Source organism: Macaca nemestrina, chromosome 12 (assembly GCF_043159975.1).
Source record: "Macaca nemestrina isolate mMacNem1 chromosome 12, mMacNem.hap1, whole genome shotgun sequence".
In the NCBI taxonomy this organism is placed as follows: domain Eukaryota; kingdom Metazoa; phylum Chordata; class Mammalia; order Primates; family Cercopithecidae; genus Macaca; species Macaca nemestrina.
In genome coordinates, this window is record NC_092136.1 from 34,394,325 (window position 1) to 34,417,204 (window position 22,880).

The following is a 22,880-nucleotide window of genomic DNA, read 5'->3' on the forward strand; positions in this document are numbered from 1 at the left end:
ATAGTTTAAACTAATACACATAATATAGTATCTATATGCACATTTATATTTATATAAACATATATGTTTATATAAACATTGTATTAAACAGATGGCGATAACCTTTTTTCTTAGGATTGCCTTTTTTTGGCCACGTACAAAAGACTTATGTGTTGTAGAAACACTGAAGGAACCATGAAAACTGCAGTGTTATATTTTTGGTATGTACAGTTTAGATATTTCCACTCAATGAAAATTAGCTACTTTATTCCTATATTTCATTTATTAGGTTCTGCAAGAAAGTGCCAGCAACCCTGGTCTGAAGCAACTGCCAGAACCCTCGGACACCCATTTAATGCCAGAAGGTTCTCTTGAGGAGATAGGGCAGCTAACAGTAGCACTGGTGAGGAAACTGGAAGAGAAACATCCTAAGGCTTCTGCTCAGAGGTAAGGTACTGACAGAACTGAGCTTTATTGCTCAATGACATTCGATGTTTTCCTTCAGTTTCATGTAAGATTGATTTCTTGAAGATTATTGAAATATCTCAAAAGCCCGTTGGCTTTCAAGCGTAGTAGTTTTTGGGTCATATTTGATGAAGAAAGGTGGCATTTATGTGTATTTTGTTGAAGATTGATGTACTGTGTGTTATTGTTTGTTATTATACTTAGGATGGGTTGCTGTCCTGGGATTTCACTAAAATACTCTGAAATAACTGTCATTAACACAATTAAGCTAAGGCACTACAGACCATATATCCAATTGTTAAAATGCCAAGATATGTTGAAGAAGACTATTCCATGGGCAATCCTTTTTATTTTCCATGAGAATATTATATTTGGACTCAAGGTTAAGTGCACAAAAGATGGTCTTAACCAGTGATAACAAATCAACCCTGTTTCCCTTCCTAGAATAAAAATAACATCATAGATATTGCTAACCAATTGAAAAATTATCCTTGGTTAAGAAATGGAAACAATTTCTCTGATCCTCTTTATTTAATTGGAAACTAAAGTTCATTATTATTATTTTGTTGGGGTTGATGTTGCAAATCATAAACTGACTTTATAAATTGTAATTTTAATCTAAAACTGTTTGAAATTACTGTTGACTGAAATACTCTTAAAGGAGTAATATAGTTCTTACCATATTCACTAAAGTTTAAGGAAATTCCTAAATTTATTTTATTTCATTAATTTATTTATTGTAAAAATGGGGTCTAGCTATATTGCCCAGGCTGGTCTTGAACTCCTGACCTCAAGCAATCCTCCCACTTCGCTCTCCCAAAGTGGTGGGATTATCAGCATGAGCCATCACACTCAGCCTTCCTAAATTTAAATACATGAACTATAGATAGAAATGTCACTTGCATGAAAAGAGACAAAAAACTTTCATTTCAATTAAAAGCTATTTTATATTACTAAATTACATATTCCACCTGGAATTTTGACAGGAGGGGAACTTTTTTCTGATAGATAGCAAAAGTGACTCTCCCAATTTATTATTTATTATTTAAACATTAAGTCTTTTGTACTTGTTGTTTTGAAGATAGAACACAAAGTAACAAATTTAGTACCTTGCTGTATCATAATATGGGGTGTCAGAACAGTACGGAAATTTAGGTTCCAGGTATTCTTTTTCCTGCTAGTTATTTTTTAATCACATACAAGATTTTCAACTCCCTGATGCTCCATCTACAACAGGACCATAGGCTGAGCAGCCATATAGCCAAGCCCCTCTCCACTATTCTCACATCACTAGAATGTAAATCCCTTGGGGAAAGTCCATGTCTGATGTTTTCATCTAAAATAGGAACTCAGGAAACACTGGGACACTTGAGAATTCGTAATGCTGCTCTATGAGGCTGTTTCTGGCCTCTCTAGACTTATTTGGCAGCCATTTCTACTCAGCCATTTTTGAGGGAACGCTTGCGCTTGTCATTATCTTGGGATCTTCTTATCTTGGGTTTTCATCCTTATCCTGGGCTTTACTCAAGAAAGAGGCACAGTTTACTTCTGCTCTCAGATTCCTGAAACATACATGGGGTTTGTGTATTTGCCCCATGCTCTACCTGGCCCTCATGATAACTCACCTGCTTTGCCTATTTCACCCTTCCCATGCTTAAAAATTATAGGGCACTGGGTAGCTTAGGGATTTGGCTTTTGCATTCTGTTGTTACTTCTTCCCTGAGGCAATGCAATCTGATGACTGCACTTTGGAAGAAAGGAATATAGTATTAGAAAAAGTGAGGCCAAAAAAGACAGGGCAGTTAATGTCAGCTGCCATACCACAAGACCTGTCTGAGGTTGTTAGAATTAAGTGAGATGTCTTTAAGTTTCCAGAAAAGTAGTAAGCATTCAAGTGTTAGTTGTGAAAATGTTCTGAAAACAAGCAGAGATAGAAAAGAATTTTTAATAGGGGTTTTACTTAGATTTATGCTTTTTAGTCAATAGGAATTGACTAGTAAATCTGTTTGGGATTTGATTTCATAAGAAATCTTCCAGAGGCTGTTTCTTAGTGAGCATTCCTCAGGGTTTATGTGATAGGCTCCAGCAACTCTTCCTGCCTTCTTCTTCTTCTTCTTCTTCTTTTTTTTTTTTTTTTCTTAAGGCGGGGATTTATCTACATTCTTCCCCCTCTGCCTCCACAATTTACCACAGTAGATGTAATTTCAGTTTCTTTACCTCTTAAAACACACACACACGCACACACACGCACCCACAGTCTAAAATAATCACTGAAAAGTAGGCATAGAAGTGTGCTTCTATCCTTGCTTCGATAAAATAAGTTGTGTGTACATTGAATTCTAAGTTTGGTCCAAAGTAAAGTAAATGCCATATTCTGGCATTAAGTGTCTGGAATGTGTTTGTTTACATTAGTTTATCCAAAGGAGTCCTTTACTCTTATTTAAATGGAATAGGGGGTGGAGAAGGACTGGGACAGCCAACAAAGCATGCTGACCCAGCTTGTCACCCAGTGACCTGTGAGAAGGAAATAATGAACTGTGAGTAGCTGTCATCTTAACTGTTTCTGACAGTTTGCCTTTGGGCACATCTGTGTTAGTTGCATTGGAAAGGCCTTTGTTCTTTTCCCACTAGTGACTTTGTGGAGTGCTGAGGGGTTTGCTAGCTACTGTACTCCTAACCAGCCCTTCCTTCCCAGGGAAGCGAGCAGCTGCCAGGGATCGCACTGACATTTCTCTTCATGACTCAACTTGGCATGGACTTCATTCTTTTAAAAGAAAACATCGATTTAAAAGCCATTTGATTTTTTTTTCAATTAAAATGTACTTTAATATCTCATGAGCTTTGGAACTAATAAAAAAGCAATTTATAAAAATAAATTTGGTATTATCCTAATTTTATATAGACAAATACCTCACCAAATGGTCTGGTGATTTGAAGAAAATAAAACAAATTATTGAAAGTTTTTACTGCTTTTAAAAATATTTAGTTATTTTCCAAATTTTAATAGTTAAATGTTTGCATTAGGACAAAAATCAATACAAGTTATGAAAAGCATTTTAAATGTAGACACTTGATACTTTGCTATTAAGAATATTTGGACTAAAATTGATAATTGTCACGTTACATTTTGTTTCACATTTTCCACTGATATTTTAAAAATAAACTTTTATCTAAAAATATAAACTTTAAAATATTGCGGTATTTAAATTTTAAAGTCTATCTTGTACATAAAATTATTGTAATCACTAGGAGATATGATTTGATAAGAAACAGGTGTTTCTGTCCCTCGGTTTTCTGAAGTATAACTACCATTTCAATGGTAACAAAGGCAGGACATTTTGAATAATGCATATCATGCCCTAAGATAATTTTTTACATTAAAATCAAAGCTTCATTTATAAAATATAATTCCTGAGTCAGTTTTAAAGCCTTATTTACATTTTTACAATTGCTGTAAAGTCAGTTCTTCTGCTATAATTATGTCTAGCTACAACTGGCATGAAATAAAATTGAGCGTTTGGTTCTCAATTTATTATGTTTACCATTTTAGGAGAATATAAATTCAAACTCTACTGCATTGGTCAATTTTTGTAAGGCCCTCTTTTCCCCTGATAAAATAGAAGAAATGAAGCTTGAAAGAAGTGACATGCTTTTTTCTTATTCAAGGTTCTTTTCTCTTAGTAACAGATTTGAGATGCACTAGCTAAAGGAACTATTATAGTCTCCTGCTTTTCAAAGAAAGGCAAATCAATAGCAATGGGAAACTCTTTAAGTAGACAAATAATGATCATGTCTATATAATTATAAATTGTAAAAACCCACATATTAAAAATTGAATTACATTCTAATTTTCTTGAGTATACAGTAGCACAAGAGTGCTATATTAAATCATTTATGTAGCTTTGCATATAGTTGGTGTTAATTTGTAACTGTCTTACTTGCTTTGAACTTTCTCCTCCTTCTGTTAAGTAAATATTAACACAATTTTTGTAGAGCTAGTGAACTCACAGGTCAGTTTTGACAATATTCAGACTGTCTTTTTAAGAAAAGTGAATTGTTTAAATTGCCACAGCTCCATGTCTTATTTCTAGAACTATTACAAATAAAGGTAAATGTTAATATAATAATTGCTTTTGATAGTCACTAAATCCAATTATACTTTCTAGGAATAAAATCCCATGTTTTATTACATTACTTTTCTTAGCTATTGAAGATACTCAGCTTTAAGCATTTGCCTTTAGCTCCTTTATGCTATTTTTGGAAGTATGGCATTATATTTAAGAACATGAAATTATTGTGTGTTTCAAGATTGTGAAGATATAATTTTGTTTTTTGATTAGAAAAGTCAAATATCCTGATATTGGCTGATACCATTGCCTATTTAGGTTTTAGTATATTTTAAAAATTAATTCCCGTATGTTGTCTGTGAATTGAAATAAAGTGAACAAATAATATAATTGCACCTGTTTCTTTGAAACAAAGTCAAAAATCAAACATTCTAAAAGATTAGGCTTATATGTCTATAAATGTACGTTAATGCAGAAATTCTCAAAGATTTTCAAGTAAGCATTTTATGATTATTTTTTGTTTTTATTTGCTGCTGTGGGGTACCCAAACCTTCAACTATGCCACATAGTTTTCATTTCAACAATGTACTATTTATTTTTCTGTTCTATTCAGTTTTGTCTATAGAACTGTTTAAGGCATGAATGCGAAGCTCTACTCTTACCTTCTTCAAACTTGTAGCCCCCAAACTAGAGTGTCTAGTATTATAATAGTGAAAATAGTAGGCAATGATTTCTGGATTGGATAATATGGATGGAAAGAAAGGAGACAGGTGGTAGAGATAATAAATTACATTTAGGTGGACTTGGATGAGACCAGAGTGCAAGCTATCAAAATGATCTATAGATTAGCTTCCTAACTTGTCTATCTCTTTCAACCCTTGTCCTCCTACAATTTATTCTCCAGTTAAGGGCCAGAATGATCCTTTTATATTCATAAGTCAGATCATGGGGATCCTAAGTTTCAAATCTTTCAATGGCTTCTTATTTTCTCTAGAGTGAAACCAAAGTCTCCATGCTAAATATCCCACTTTACCAGTCCCATTGTATCTCTGCCCACCATTTCCCTCCCTTCCTCTGCTCTAGTCAACCTGGCTTCATGGCCTTTTCTGAGATACAATGCATACATGCTTGTCATTCTCTTTCCCTGCTTTATTTTTCTTCAAGGTACTTATTGCTACCTGTCATATACATATATATTTACTGTCTGAATTGCCCAATTAGAATGTAAGCTTCACTTCAGCAGGAAGTGTTTTCTTTACATCCGTACCTCCAGGGCCAGAACGTACCCGGTACATGGTAGGTACTCAATACAAAGTTGTTGAATGAATGAACAAATAAATGAATGAAGGGGTATGATTAATGGAATTAAGAAAATGGAGAGAGCAAATAGTCTGAGCATTCACATGTACATTTCAAGACCATCCTGTCTGCCAGCCAACCATAGCCCTATGATCTACTCGTGTGTCAATCCAAAACTGAGCCCAACTATTCCAATGGCTTTCTAGCTGAGTCAATGTCATCTATATATTCTATCCTTTTTTGATGCACAAATATTTATTGAGCATGTTCTATGTTCTAAACACTATTTTATGGTATCCTAGGCACTGGGGATTCAGTATGGAGAAGACAGGTACACTTTCTGGCCTCACAGAGCTGTCCCCACGCAGAGCTGTCTCCACACAATCTAACAGGGAAGGAGATATTAAACAAGTCATTATGATAAAAGAGCGTAATGGGTGTCACTGTAGGGAGAAGGTAGTTCATCCTGAACACTCCTCCCTGGTGATATGCTTTTGAAGTACTACTTTGAATATTACACTCATGGACTTATAATTCTTCAGAGTTTACTCATTCCCTTAGTGAAATTAAGCATTAACTGTCAGACCCACTATACTGAAGTCTCAGGATCTCCATGTACTTGATAGACCCAAGCTGATAGTACTTGGCCCACGCTTGTTTGCTTGTCTCAAACACCCCTGTTTCCTTTTATCTACCTAAAGCCTTATCCTCTGTATGGCCCATCTTCATTGATTTTTTTCTCAGCTTTTCTTCTCATGATGTATACATTTAAGGATACAAATTTACTTTGAAGCATGGCTTTAGCTTCATTGCACTCATTTTGCTATTTTATATTTTCATTATCATTTCCATTGTATTATATTGTTTGATCCTTGAACTATTTAGGATATTTCTTAATTTCCAAATATATGAAATATTTCAGCTTTGTATTATTGACTTCTAGATTAATTTCACGGTGGCTGGAAAACATTTTTGATATGATTTTAATTCTGATATTTGTTGAGATTTCTTTTTCTCTTTCTTTTCTTTCTCTCTTTCTCTTTCTCTCTCTCTCTTTCTTTCTTTCTTTTTTGATAGAATCTTGCTCTGTTGCCCTGGCTGGAGTGCAGTGGTGCCATCTCAGCTCACTGCAACCTCCGCCTCCCAAGTTCAAGATAGTCTTGTGCCTCAACCTCCCGAATAGCTGGATTATAGGCATGCACCACCCTGCCTGGCTAATTTTTGTGTTTTTAGTAGAGACAGAGTTTTCTCCATGTTGGCCAGGCTGATCTTGTGCTTCTGACCTCAAGAGATCCACCTGCCTTGGCCTCCCAAAGTACTAGAATTACAGGTATGCATCACTGCACCCAGCCTAAAATTTGTTGAGATTTCTTTATGGCGCACCTACCATATGCACATTTTTCATAAGTGATACATATATACTTGAGAAAATACATATTCTGAAGTTTGGGGGTACAGTGTTCTGTACATTTTAATTAGATTAAGTTTGATAAATGTGTTTTCAGATCTTGTATATACTTAACTGATATTTTGTCTGCTTGTTACATTATTTACTGAAAGATGTATGGTTAAAATTCTCCACAAATTGTGGATTTTTCTATTTTTTCTTTGAGTTTTATGAATTTTTCTTTTCTATAATTTGAGATTATTAGGTACATACAATTTTTAGAATTGTTTTATCTTTCTGGTCAATTAAACTTTATGTTATTATAAAATGCCCTCAAATGCTTTCTCCCTTTTTAAAGTTTACTTTGTCTCATATTAAATATAGTGGTCCCAGCTTTTTGGTCAGTGTTTGCATGATTTATTTTGATGTCCTTTTACTTTTAAACTTTATCTTTAATGCTGAGTGAGTGTTTTGTATGAAAAAGTATTTTTTAGTGCAGTATTACAATCTCTGTCTTTTACTTGAAGTATTTAGTCCATTTATACCAATAATGTAATTACTGGTATTTTGGAATTTAAATCTAACATGTTATTATTTGATATCTCTGTGTTCCATTTATTCTGTGTCCTGTTTTTTCTCTTTTTTGGTCTCCTCTAAAATTTATTATTGTATGTTATTTAATTTCCTTTCTCCCAATTATCTTGGTAGTTAACTTTATTTTATTGTTATTTTTAGTGACTACTGTGGAGATTATACATGTTGCTTTGACTTACTGAAGCCTAATATAAATTAGTGTTTTTACCATTTCACAAACAGTTCAAGAATCTTGGAACTCTTAATCTCCATATATGCACTTTCTGTCTAAATGCTGGTGTGTTTTAGTTCTATATGTATTTTTAAATTCTTTTAAAATATTCCCATAATTTATTAGGGTACAAGTGGTATTTGGTTACTTGAATAAGTTCTTTAGTGGTGATTTGTGAGATTTTGGTGCACCTGTCACCTGAGTAGTGTACACTGCACCATGTTTGTAGTCTTTTGTCCATCGCCCCACTCCCATCCTTTCCCCCAAGTACCCAAAGTCCATTGTGTCGTTCTTATGCCTTTGCATCATCATAGCTTAGCTCCCACATATCAGTGAGAACATACGATGTTTGGTTTTTCCATTCCTGAGTTACTTCACTTAGAATAATAGTCTCCAATCACATCCAGGTCACTGCAAATGCTGTTAATTCATTCCTTTTTTATGACTGAGTAACGTTCCATCATATAAATATACCAAAGTTTATTTATCCATTCGTTGATTTATGGGCATTTGGGTTGGTTCCATAATTCTGCAGTTGCAAATTGTGCTGCTATAAACATGCATGTGCAAGAATCTTTTTCGTATAATGACTTATTTTCCTCTGGGTGGATATCCAGTAGTGCGATTGCTGGATCAAATGGTAGTTCTACTTTCAGTTCTTAAGGAATCTCCACACTGTGAAAACAGTGGAAACACTATGGAAACATAGTGATTGTACTAGTTTACATTCCCACCTGCAGTGTAGAAGTGTTCCCTGTTCACTGCATCCATGCAAACATCTGTTTTTCGATTTTTTGATTATGGCCATTCTTGCAAGAGTAAGGTGGTATTGCATTGTGGTTTTGATTTGCATTTCCCTGATCATTAGTGGTGTGGAGCATTTTTTCATATGTTTGTTGACCATTTGTATGTCTTCTTTTGAGAATTGTCTGTTTAGGTCATTAGCCCACTTTTTGGTGAGATTGTTTTTTTCTTATTGATTTGAGTTTGTTGTAGATTCTGGATATTAATCTTTTGTCAGATGTATAGAGTTTAAAGATTTTCTCACACTCTGTGGGTTATCTGTTTACTCTGCTGACTGTTCCTTTTGCCATGCAAAAGCTCTTTAGTTTAATTAAGTCACAACTATTTATCTTTGTTTTTATTGCATTTGCTTTTGGGTTCTTGGTCATGAAATCCTTGCCTAAGCCAATGTCTAGAGGGTTTTTCTAATGTTATCTTCTAGAATTTTTATAGTTTCACATCTGAGATTTAAGTCTTTAAACCATTTTGAGTTGATTTTTGTATCAGATAAGAGATAAGGATTCAGTTTTATTCTCCTACTTGTGGCTAGCCACTTATCCCAGCACCATTTGCTGAAAAGGGTGTCCTTTCCCCACTTCATGTTTTTGTTTGCTTTATCTAAGATCAGTTGGCTGTAAGTATTTGGGTTTATTTCTGGGTTCTCTATTCTGTTCCATTGGTCTATGTGCCTATTTTTACACCAGTACCATGCTGTTTTGGTGACTGTGGCCTTATAGTATAGTTTGAAGTCAGCGTGATGCCTCCAAATTTGTTCTTTTTGCTTAGTCTTGCTTTGGCTATATGGGCTCTTTTTTGTTTCCATATGAATTTTAGAACTGTCTTTTCTAATTCTGTGGATAATGATGGTGGTATTTTTATGGGGATTACATTGAATTTGTAGATTGCTTTTGGAAGTATGGTCATTTTCACAATTTCGATTCTACCCATCTATGAGCATGGGATGTGTTTCCATTTGTGTCATCTATGATTTATTTCAGCAGTGTTTTGTAGTTTTCCTTTTAGAGGTCTTTTGCCCCCTTGATTAGGTAAATTCCTAAGTTGTTTTTTGTTTGTTTTTTTTTTTTTTTTTCCTTTTTCGCAGCTATTGTAAAGGGGTTGAATTCTTGATTTGATTCTCTGCTTGGTCACTGTTGGTATGTAGAAGAGCTACTGATTTGTGTTCATTAATCTTGTATCTGGAAACTTTGCTGAATTCTTTTATTAGTCTTAGGAGATTTCTGGAGGAGTCCTTAGGGTTTTCAAGGTAAAACAATCATATCAGCAAACAGTGACAGTTTGACTTCCTCTTTACTGATTTGGATGTCCTTTATTTCTTTCTCTTGTCTGATTGCTCTGGCTAGGACTTCCAGTACTATGTTGAAGAGGAGTGGGGAGAATGGGCATCCTTGTCTCATTCGAGTTCTCAGATGGAATGTTTTCAACTTTTCCCCATTCAATATTATGTTGGCTGTGGGTTTGTCATAGATGACTTCTATTACATTAAGGTATGTCCCTTATATGCCAATTTTGCTGAGAGTTTTAATCATAAAGTGATGCTGGATTTTGTTGAATGCTTTTTCTCCATCTATTGAGAAGATCATGTGATTTTTGTTTTTAATTCTGTTTAAGTGGTGTATCATATTTTTTGACTTGTATATGTTAAACCATCCCTGCATCCCTGGTATGAAACCCATTTGATCATGGTGGATTATCTTTTTGATATGTTGTTGGATTCAATTGGGTAGTATTTTGTTAAGGATTTTAGCATCTATGTTCATCAAGGATATGGGTCTATAGTTTTCTTTTTTGGTTATGTCCTTCCCTGGTTTTGGTATTAGGGTGATGCTGGCTTCATAGAATGAATTCAGGAGAGTTCCTTCTCTCTCCATCTTGTGAAATAGTGTCAAAAGGATTGGTACCAATTTTTCTTTGAATGTCTGGTAGAATTCTGCTGCGAATCCCTCTGGTGCTGGACTTTTTTTGTTGGTAAATTGAAACCATTTCAATCTCGCTGCTTGTTATTGGTCTATTCAGGGTATCTAATTCTTGCTGATTTAAGCTAGGAGGGGTGTATTTTTCCAGGAATTTATAAATCTCTTATAGGATTTCCGGTTTATGTGCATAAAGGTGTTCATAGTAGCCTTGGACAATCTTTTGTATTTCAGTGGTATCAGTTGTAATGTCTCCCGTTTTGTTTCTTAGTGAAGTTATTTGGATTTTCTCTCTCTTTTCTTGGTTAATCTTACTAATGGTCTATCCATTTTATTTATCTTCTCAAAGAACCAGCTTTTTGTTTCATTTATCTTTTGTAATTTTTTTTGTTTCCTTTTCATTTAATTCTGCTCTGATCTTGGTTATTTCCTTTTTTGTGCTGGGGTTGGGTTTGGTTTGTTCTTGTTTCTCTAGTTCCTTGAAGTATGACCTTAGATTGTCTTTTTGTGCTCTTTCAGACTTTTTGGTGTAGGTGTTTAGGGCTATGAACTTTCCCCTTAGCACTGCCTTTGCTGTATTCCAGAGGTTTTAATAGGTTGTGCCACTATTGTTACTCAGGCCAAAGAATGTTTAAATTTCCATCTTGATTTCATTTTTGACCCAATGCTCATTCAGGAGCAGGTTATTTAATTTCCATGCATTTGCATGGAGTTGATTTCCATTTTTATTCCACTGTGGTTTTTGAGAGTGCTTGATGTAATTTCAATTTTCTTAAATTTATTGAGGCTCGTTTTATGGCCTATCACGTGGTCTATCTTGGCAAAAGTTGCATGCACTGTTGATTAGAATGTATATTCCGCGGTTGTTGGATGAAATGTTCTGTATATATCTGTTATATCTTTTAAGTCCATTTGTTCCAAGATATAGTTTAAATCCATTGTTTTTTTTTGTTGACTTTCTGTCTTGAAAACCTGTCTAGTGCTGTCAGTGGAGTATTGAAGTCCCCCACTGTTATTGTGTTGCTGTCTATCTCATTTCTTAGGACTCTTACTAATTGTTTTATAAATTTGGGAGCTCCAGTGTTAGGTGCATATATGTTTAGGATTGTGATATTTTCCTGTTGGACAAGGCCTTTTACCATTATATAATGTCCCTTTTTGTCTCTTTTAACTGCTTTTGCTTTAAAGTTTATTTTGTCTGATATAAGAATAGCGACCTCTGCTCACTTTTCGTGTCCATTTGCATGAAATGCCTTTTTCTACCCCTTTACTTTATGTTTATGTGAGTTCTTATGTGGTCAGTGAGTCTCTTGAAGGCAGCAGATAGTAGATTGCTGAGTTCTTATCCATTTTGTGGTTCTGTATGTTTTAAGTGGAGCATTTCGGCCATTTACATTCAATGTTAGTATTTACATTCAATTTTAGTATTTAAATGTGGTGTACCATTGCTTTCATCATGCTCATTGTTGCCTGTGTAATTTGTTTTTTTGTTTTTGCTTTTTAACTTGTATTTTTGTTTCATACATTCTATGTGATTTATGCTTTAAAGGTGTTCTGTTTTGATGTGTTTCCAGGATTTGTTTCAAGATTTAGAGCTCCTTTTACAAGTTATTTTAGTGGAGGTTGGTAATGGCGAATTCTCTCAGCATTTGTTTGTCTGAAAATGACTGTATCTTTTCTTCATATATGATGCTTAGTTTTGCTGGATACAAAATTCTTGGCTAATAACTGTTTTGTTTGAGGAGGCTGAAGATAGGTCCCCAATCCCTTCTAGCTTGTAGGATTTCTGCTGAGAAATCTCCTGTTAATTTGATAGGTTTTCCCTTATAGGTTACCTGGTGCTTCTGTCTCACAGCTCTTAAGATTCTTTCCTTCACCTTAACTTTGGATAACCTGATGACAATGTGCCTGGGCAAAGATCTTTTGGCCATGACTTTCCCACATGTTCTTTGTGCTTCTTGTATTTAGCTGTCTAGGTCTCTCACAAGACTGGGGAAGTTTTCCTTGATTATTCCCCCAAATATGTTTTCCAGGCTTTTATAATTCTCTTCTTCCTCAGGTACACCAATTATTCTTAGGTTTGGTTGTTTAACATAATCCCAGACTTCTTGGAGGCTTTATTTGTGTTTTCTTACTCTTTTTTTCTTTGCCTTTGTTGGGTTGTTAATTTGAAGACCTTGTCTTTGAGCTCTGAATTTCCTTCTTCTACTTGTTCAATTCTGTTGCTGAGATTTTCCAGAGCATTTTGCATTTCTAAAAGTGTGTCCAAAGGTTCCTGAATTTGATTATTTTTTCTTTAAGCTATCTATTTCCATGAATATATCTCCCTTCACTTTGTGTATCATTTTTTGGATTTCCTTGGATTGGGCTTTGCCTTTCTCTAGTCCCTCCCTGATTAGCTTAACAACTAGCCTCTAAATTCTTTTTCAGGTAAATCAGGGATTTCTTCCTGGTTTGGATCCATTGCTGGTGAACTAGTGATTTTTTGGGGGTGGTTGTAGAGCCTTTTTTTGTCATATTATCAGCGTTGGTTTTCTGGTTCCTTCTCATTTGTGTAGGCTCTGTCAGAGGGAAGGTCTAGGGCTGAAGGCTGTTGTTCAGATTCTTTTGTCCCACAGGGTGTTCCCCACTTTTCCTATAGATGTGGCTTCCTATGAGCTGAACTGCAGTGATTGTTGTCTCTCTTCTGGGTCTAGTGAACCAGTGAGTCTTCTCGGCTCCAGGCTGGTACTAAGGGTTGTCTGCACAGAGTTCTGTGATGTGAATCATCTATAGGTCTCTCAGCCGAGGATACCAGCACCTGTTCTGGTGGAGTTGGCAGCAGGTGCAGTGGACTCCGTGAGGGTTCTTAGCTTTGGTGGTTTAATGCCCTATTTTTGTGCTGGTTGGCCTCCTGCCAGGACGTGGTGCTTTCCAGAAAACATCAGCTGTAGCAGTGTGGAGAGTGACTGGCGATGGGTGGGACCCTAGAACTTCCAAGATTATATGCCCTTTGTCTTCACTATCAGGGTAGATAGGGAAGGACCATCAGGTGGGGGCCAGGGGTAGGTGTGTCTGAGCTCAGACTCTCCTTGACCAGGTCTTGCTGCAGCTGCTGTAGGGGATGGGGGTGAGATTCCCAGGTAACTGGAGTTGTGTGCCTAGGAGGATTATGGCTGACTCTGCGGAGTCATGCAGGTTGTCAGGGAAGTGGAGGAAAGCTGGCAGTCATAGGCCTCACCCAGCTCCCATGCAAACTGAAGGGCCCGTCCCATTCCCACCGTGCCCACCCCCAACAGCCCTGAGTCTGTTTTCAGGTGAGGGAGAGATGGACTTGAAAATTTGCCTGAGGCTATCCGCCTCCCAGCTGTGAGAGAAAAGGGCTTTAGTTCTTCCCCTACCTGTGAAGTCTGCAAGCCAGATTGGGGCCCTCCCTGGAGTTCTGGCCAGGAGGCTTCTTGCCCTGTTCAAATTGTTACAAAGTTCAGCTAGAGATTTCCTTCTTCCTGTGAAGTTTTACCCCTTGCTCCTCTGGCCACCCTCCCAGTGGATTCCTGTGGTGCCAGGCAGGAATGGCTGCTTGGGGAGCCAGCAAGCTCCCAGGGCCTTTCTGCTGCTTCCTGTACCTCTGTATTTCACTCAGCTCTCTAACTTGACTCAGCTCCAAGTAAAGTTGGAAACTTCCGCAAACAGACCTTCGGCTTCTCCACTGAACGTGTGTGTTTGGGAGAGGAGGGTCTCACTTTCCCACTTCTGCATTTGAGGCACTCACAGTATTTGAGGTGTCTCTTGGGTCCTGCAGGAGCAGTCCGCTTCCTTCAGAGGGTCTGTGGGTCCTCTTGGGATTGCTAGTTTGTTCATGCAGTCATCCTGGAGCTAAAATTCACAGTGCTAACCTCCTCATGTTGCTGTGTCCAGAGCTGCAATCTAGTCTTGCCTCCCGTCCACCATGAACCCCTGAATCCCCCAAACATCTTTCATTCTTGTATAGAATGCATTTGTTCAGTCTCTGAATATTCATTAAGCACCTTCTTTCTGCCAGAAACTTTGTTGGACACTTGAAAATAAAAATGTATACAAAAAGCCCATGATTTTCATGAGTTCATAGTTTTACAAAATCTTTCCGTGTCATCACTAGTGAAAATCTGACTTGGGTTGGGCAAATTTATTGATCATGACGTTTGTTTGACTTCATGGCCTGTTAAGTTACCGTCTTTATTCCTTTCTATTTTATAAAGCTTATATAACTAAGCTGATCAAATAAGAGACCTGAATTTGTACTTTCTGACAGCATTTTATTTTCTTTGCACAAACAAAAGTCATCCATTTATATTTTTTATTGTTTTAAAACTGGAATACAGAATTAACCAAATTATGACATAGGCCATGTCTCAGAATTACTTTTACATTTTTAAAACAGAAATACCAAATATCAGTCTCTTATAATGAATGACCTCTTTAAATATTTCTAAACAATAAAGAAGTTTTATTTCAAATAAGTTAAGAGTAATTGTTATATATAGCCATTTTAATTGCCCATCAGTGTATCTATTTTAATACAACTAATTGACAATCCTTTTAACTGACTTGTTATCTATATGTTTGTCATGAGTCCATTCTTTTTTGACCAGAAGTCTCTAATTGGGCCTTTCTGTGAATTAGAGGCAAGAGGATCAGCTGAACAGACAGAACAATGTGCCAATATTCAAATGCCCACAAACAACGCAGGATGCATTTTCTAGATTTTAATTTGGTGAATTTCGTATCAGGATTTAAATTTTTAACTCCCATTGCTAAACTTTCTTCATCGTGTTCTCTCCTATTCTATGATTGACTAATACTTGAAAGTCAATTCATAGTAATAGCTAATATGCATTAATTTCTCATTTTTATATTCACTCATTCATTTGATAAATGCTCATTGAGTGCTTATTAAGAGAGATGGCATAACTTTCTAACTGGCATCTCTGAACTACAGTCAGATTAGTGTGGCTTCCGGTCCTAGTTCTCCTAAGTACTCACTGTGTAATTTGGGGTAAGATATTTAACATTACTTAATTTCCTCAAATACAAAAGAGGGATAGTGATTATTGTGACATTTAAATGAGATTATGAATATTAAAGTTGAGCCCAGTTCTTGGTACAGTAAATGTTCAGTATATGGCAGCTTGTATGACAATAATAATGTGCTATTGTTAGTATTAGTATAAAGTGCAAAATATTATAAAATGCAACAAATTCCTATCTTTAAAGAATCTGAAATATCTTTAAAGAATCTGAATTCCTGCCTTTAAAGAAGTTGTGCACTGCTAAATTTTAAATGTTATTTAACATTCAACTCAAAAAGTATTGTTTGATTTCTCATAGGATGTAGAGATTTGTACTGTATAGTATTAGAGTGATCTTTAAGTTAAAAAAAAATCCCTTCGTCCTCAAGGAATTTAGCAACCTAAATATGAATATGCACAATGAAATAACTTAGTAGTGACAAACTATGATCAGGCTATAAAAATGTGGTTTTAGCCTCTGTGAACAAAAGAAATTGAGTATATTAAATCACCTCTATTACCAAGTTGGAGGATATAAATAAAAGTGAAAGTCTGCTCTTGAGGAAGTTGAAATGTAGTTGAATAGATAAGATTAAAAACTTTAATGACTTTTATTGTTTCTTTTTATGCACGTTTATCACTAACCTTTGAAAAAACAAATGAACAGAGAAAGAAATATATACAATCTTGATTGTTATTTTTTCTCTCTCCCTTTTTATAAATATTTGGCTGTTGTAATTATATTTACAAAACTGAGGATATGCTGATTTTTTTTGTGTTCAACAGTGACAACACAATAACAGATATTAAGATTTTCTGTGAACATGTTTTCCTTACATTAAATATATGACTACATCATCATCCTTCAGTGTGAACTTTAATTTGTGTAACTAATGTCATGTTATAGGACTTTAAGAGGTTTCCAATTTTTTTGCTTTTATAAAATAGATGACAATGAACAACAGATAGAAACTTGGAACACACGGTAGAGGTTAAATCATAACACTCAAATGGAATTTCCACACAGCAGTTCATGAGGATATGCCATCTAACAAATGCCATGAGTGTGAGAAAGAATGGAGGCCTGTGTGTTTGGAAAACATTGTGGAAGAGAAGGGTCTGGAGCCAAAAGGAGGATAGTTGGGATTTGTTTTGTTTGAAAGGAAAGAAAAGGACATTTCATGAAGGTGAAAGAGTCTGATTTCTTATTTATAAAATGATGACTCCCCTAACAATAATGCATAAACACATAAAGCTTTTTATTGTGAAAATTGCCATCCAGTTCTGCCAGTTTGAGAGTGGATCTTTTTATATGTGTCATATCTTATCAGAAACCTAAGATTTGTTTTAATTTCTATTTAAGTGAGCTCATATATCAAGTAGAAAGCTCTCATCACAAGGTACGTCATAATTTTCTAACTGATATAAGTTCCCTGGAAGCAACCAGAATATTTTTTTTCTCTTTTTCTACCCTTAATTTCACATATGGCATTTTTTTTTTCTTAATGAGGCCAGTGAACTCTTTGATATTAATAGGACTCTTAATTTTGAAAGTTTAAAATTTTCTTTTTCAATGAATTTAACCTTGGCATAATTGAACCCATATCTGCCACTAGAAATTTGACAGTATAAAATTTTTCGTGTTTTGAAATAAGTTGAGAAAAAGATACCTTAGTGTTTATTTGGTACACATCATATATGGCTACTAAGACGCAGGTGTTCTCTGAATATGACTGAGGACATTGGGTAGCACTCCATATTAACAAACAGAAAGTCTTTTCCTATGAATGTTTAAACATGAATACTATTCAACATTAAGAAGGAATAAACTCTTGAGACACACAACAACTTGTATGAACCACAATGAAATTATGCTGAATGAAAAAAGCCAGTTTCAAAAGGATACACATTTTATGATTCCATTTATGTAACATTCATGAAATAACATAATTATAGAGATGGAGAACACGTTAGTGGTTTCCAAGGGCAAGGGATGTGGATATAAATAAAGGGAGTCTTGTGATTGAACAGTTGAATGTCTTGATTGTGACGTGTTACATCCGTGATGGAATTGCGTAGAGCTACACACACACGCAAACACACACATGAGTGCGTGCATAACTAGGGACATCTAAATAAACGCTATGGGTTGCACCAATGTCAATTTCTTAATATTGTACCATATTCATGTAAGGTATTACCACTGGAGAAGCTTGGGAAACTGGTTTGGGACTGCTCTGTATAACTGCGTATGAATCTATAATTACTTCAGAATAAAAAGGTTAAAAAAAGAAAAACATTTCCCAATTGGGCATATCCAGCACTGAGAACAGAGACTCCATGCAGTTGGAGAGCTCTGTGGAAAGGAAATTATTTGACTGCACTTATGAGCTAATCTAGGTGGGTTCAATACTCCTGAGAAGAAAAGTTTGTTTAAAAAAACTAACAACAGTTATCCTGAACCTCTGAAAGAATGGTACCATTAGAACTAGAGAGCAAGTGTTTCTCTAAACTTATAGCAATTGTGTTAATGTTTTTTAAAAAGTCAGTTACAACGTAGCTACAAAACGAATTCCTGGTTCTAACAGCAGATGGAGGTATTTAGCATACTTCTAATAGGGAATTTTCTGCTAAGCTATTTAGAAGCCCACGTTGGAAGTCTGTTTCTCTGTAAGAGTAATAAAATAAGTCTAAGGTGAATTTAAAAAAAGGGAAAAGAAAGAAAAAATAGTGTCAAATTCAGTAAACTTGTGGGAGGGGGAGGACTTTGCCTTCCATCATGTGTAAGATAGTGGGTTGCACGAGCAGAAATTTCTCTGAGTAGGAAGAGTAAAAATTAAATTCCTAAATTTGAGAGTCTTTTTCCTGTTTTATTTGTAAGAAGTATATGTAGGAAAAGGTGTGTGCATGTGTGTGTGCTGGTGAGACTGGAATGCTCCTTTTCAGTCTACACATATATACATATGGGTATATTTATGAGACTACAAATATATATATATATAGTATATATAAGACATAAGATTTTATATGATTATGCCTACACATCTTGCAAAATACTCATTGTGGTTTACTGGTATACCATAGATTTCATTATTCCAAGGCTGAACAAAAAGTATAATCACATCTCTCTCACTGTATCATGAAAGCCCAAATAATTAGTTTATTATTTGTCCTGAAACATCATCACCACATGGTATCATAGCAATAACTGCCTGTGTTGGTTATCATTGCTGTGTAACAAGGTGCCACAAACAGCGGTTTAAAACAATGGCCATTTATTATCTCGCAGTTCTATAGATCAGAAGTCCAAATGAACTTGTGTGGATTCTCTACTTAGGGCTTCTTACAGCTGAAATTTAAGTGTTGGCTGGGCTGGACTGTTATCTGGAGGCTCTGGGGAAGACTCAGCTTCCGAATCATTCCAGAGTGTTGGTCAAATTCAATTCTTCATAGTTATAAGACAGAAGTCCCTGTTTTTTTGGGGGTGGCTGTCACTCAGGGCCACTCTCAGTTCCTAGAGGGTACCCATGTTCCTTGGCACAGAGCCCCTTCCATCTTCAGAGCTAGCAATGGTGTGTCAAATCCCCACTGGTTTTTTTTTTTTTCTTTTGAGACAGAGTCTCGCTCTGTCGCCCAGGCTGGAGTGCAGTGGAGAGATCTTGGTTCACTTCAAGTTCCGCCTCCTGGGTTCACACCATTCTCCTGCCTCAGCCTCCTGAGTTGCTGGGACTACAGCCTCCCGCCACCATGCCTGGCTAATTTTTTGTATTTTTAGCAGAGACGGGGTTTCACCGTGTTAGCCAGGATGGTCTCGATCTCCTGACCTCATGATCCACCAGCCTCAGCCCCCCAAAGTGCTGGGATTACAGGTGTGAGCCACCGTGCCTGGCCCCCATTGTGCTTTAAATCTCTCTGACTTTTCCTTCTGTCACCAACTGGTGAAAACTCGCTGTGTTTAAAGGGACTCATGTAAGTAGGTTATGCTTACCCAGGTAATCCCCCTGTCTTGAGGTCAGCTGTGCCATATAACATAATATAATTATGGGAGTGATATCTTATATTCACAGATTCCAGAAATTAGGGAAAGACATCTTTGAGGGCCATTTGTAAAATTCTATCTACCACACTCCTGCAATCTGGTGAAGGTCTGGTTTAGATTATTTCTTGATTTATCTTTGACTGTAGAATCCCTATCATGGTGAACACTAGCATAAAAAATGAAAATATAAAAGATAGCACTTATAAGGTATTAAAAAAAAGAAAACAAACAAACAAACAAAAAAACCAAATCAGAATTACCGGCTGAGCAGACTCATAGTTTAGGCCTAATCGCCACAATAATTAAATATCACATACCCTACTTTAGGGTTTGGGAGGTGACAGAAAGGAGGAAAAATTGTAAAAATTGCCAGTGGTGTCATGACAATAACTGTAATAGGTCTTTCCACTTTGTTGACCATCAGGAATTTGAGAACACAACATAACCAATGCCGGTTTATGTTGGTTTGTACTCTTAGTTGCAGGTAATAAAATTCCTGGTGCAAACTAGTGTAAGCATGTAGCCTGAAAAAAAATTCCATTAGGGAAAAAAATTTTCCTACATGGAAAATGGCTTTTCCAACATTTTTCAACTGACACTTTTCCAACTTTTCCATTTTTTTCCATCTCAGTTCTGCCTTCAGGATGCTTGAAGAAGGTACATGATGTCAGCAGCTTTGTCTCTTAAACTTTCTCAGATTTCAGATACATATGAACCTACCAGAAGTGTGTACCATCAAAAGTCTCATGAATTACCGGTCTCTGAATTATGTACAAGTATGTACCAGCAAAAGTCTCTGAATTACACAGCATAAGGAAATTTTGGTCAGTGGCAGACTGCATAGACAACAGTGGCCCTATATTTTTCCTGTATACCTTAACTGTGCTTAGATACACAAATACTTGCCATTGTGCTACAATTTCCTGCAGTATTCAGTACAGTAACATACTATACAGGTTAGTAGCCTAGGAGAAATCGACTATACCATATAGCCTAGATGTATAGTGGGCAATACCATCTCAGGTTTGTGGAGTACACTCTATGATGCTCTCACAATTATAAAGTTGCCTAGAAACATTTCCCTGAACTTATTTCTTTGTTAAATGACGTATGACTGTTTAAACAAAGCCCTTTTGGGAAGGGTTCTTTATGATGTGCCAGTTGCCTTAGATCCAGGTCATATGCACCAACACTAGACTTAGGGGTGGAGCCAGCTTCACTGGAATCTCATGGTCTGAGACTAAGCCATTGCTGGTTCTCACACAGAAACTAAGGTCAGGTTGCCAGAGGATGGTGAAGGATACTGAACCGCACAAGAAGCAACATCCACAACTGTGTCTTTCCTATTCAAGATATTTTTGTAGATGTGTTTGATATCTATGGGTTGTATACAGATACTTCAACTCACCTGCTCACTACTGTGAAGCAGTCATAGTGGGCTGAAAAAAACAAACAAACAAACAAACAAAAAAACAAAAAAAACCTTGGATAGCTATTTGATTGGTATTCAAACTATGTGTTAGGGAACCAGTGTCCTGCTGCTAAAAATGAAGACAGGGAAGACTTGGTCCAATTCACAGAAGGAATTGTATAGATCTTCCTTATTTTTTTCACAAAAACATTTTAAAAATGACTTTGGGACTTGCCAGCATTTGTTTATTCTAGAATTTAGTATAAGATAGTAAGGTGGTATCTGGTCTAGCACAAAATCGGGTATGTGGTTATTATAAATTAATAGGTTAACATTTTACTACTTTTTGTGTGTTCCATTACATAAACAAGTTTTGAATCATTGATACAATCCTCTCTCCTCAAATTGCAGGCCCAAAGAAATTAAATAATTTGTCTACAGCCACTCAGATAGTTAGCCAAGAATCCTAATTTTGAATCTCATTCTAATACTTCACCAACCTCCATGCTTCATATTATAATATTGTCTTTATTTTATCCTGCATTGTTGGAGAATTTTATTGTTAAAGGAAAAGACAGTGAATAAGTAGGGAAAGAAAGACCAGAATATAGTTGCTGATGCTTCATATTGGATTTTATCAGAATGCAGCCTGGGTTTGTGGGGCTGCCCATAAAATCACTAACTTTACATGGTGTTTGGTGATAAAATCTTAAAATAAGACTTAGTTCTTTGGTCTAATATTTTATATGACATATAAACATAAAGTCATTTTGCTTTCGTGTTTTTACTTCTTTTATCTTTTAGACCATGATGATTTCTCCATAAAAGTCATCTAGAGGCAATAAGATGAAATGGTCAAGAAGAGACTGGAGTCAGACTATGAGGGTACAAATTCTACCCTTGACAAAATCTCTTTTTCTCTTGTGTTTTGGTTGCCCCTTCTGCCATATGAGGTATAGTTCCTCAGGTGATAGTTGTGATGATTAAATGAGATAATGTATGAAAATCAAGTTCCAGTATAGTAAATATAAGAGGAGCACAGACTTGGGAGACAAAATCCCTGGTTCCAAATTCTTACTAGCTGTGTAACCTTGGCCTATTTACTTAATCTCTCCGTTTCCACTTTTTCATCTGAATATTTTGAATAATAATTCCAGCCTTATTGGGCTGTGATACAATTAAGTAAATCAATGTTTATAAGGACATTGTACCGGCACAATGGAATAGTACCGGCACAAAGCCAGTGTAACATAAGTTGCTTGATAAATGAAGTGCTTAGAAATGGTGCTTGGGACCTAGTGCTTGGCAGAACAGTTTTTTGAAGTTGTCCCCAGCCAAACCCCATCACTTCCTTTTATTTCCTTCCTAGGACTTAGTGCTGTCTAAAATTGTCTGGTTTACTCATTTATTACATCTTATTGTCTGCCTTTCTTTTGAGAATATAAGCATTTAAAAGTTAATACCCTCCCTGCGTGAGGACAGGGACTGTCCCAGATCTTTCACTCCTGTCCCTCAGAGCCTGGAACAGTGCACAACACAGACACCACAAATTCAAGAAGTATTGTTGAATGAATTAATGATTAAAACCAACATTATAAGCATAAATCCCCTTAGCATAGTAAATAATTGCTATACTTTAAATGTAGTACTAACATGTGATAATGCTTCTGGATGAGCATGCTATAAA

The 22,880-nt window shown here is 36.0% G+C and overlaps 1 protein-coding gene across 13 annotated transcripts in view; it reads left to right on the top strand.

Moving 5' to 3' along the window:
* Positions 1 to 22,880, top strand: part of LOC105471497 (doublecortin domain containing 1) — a 503,306-nt gene that overhangs the window by 300,316 nt on the left and 180,110 nt on the right. For all 13 annotated transcript variants that reach the window (XR_011610715.1, XM_011723979.3, XM_071074912.1 and 10 more), the window contains one exon: positions 269 to 426. Coding sequence is in view for 12 of the 13 variants with exons in the window: in XM_011723979.3 (XP_011722281.2) it covers positions 269 to 426 (158 nt within the window). In the remaining variant the exon portion in view is untranslated. The remainder of the gene's footprint in view (positions 1 to 268; positions 427 to 22,880) is intronic.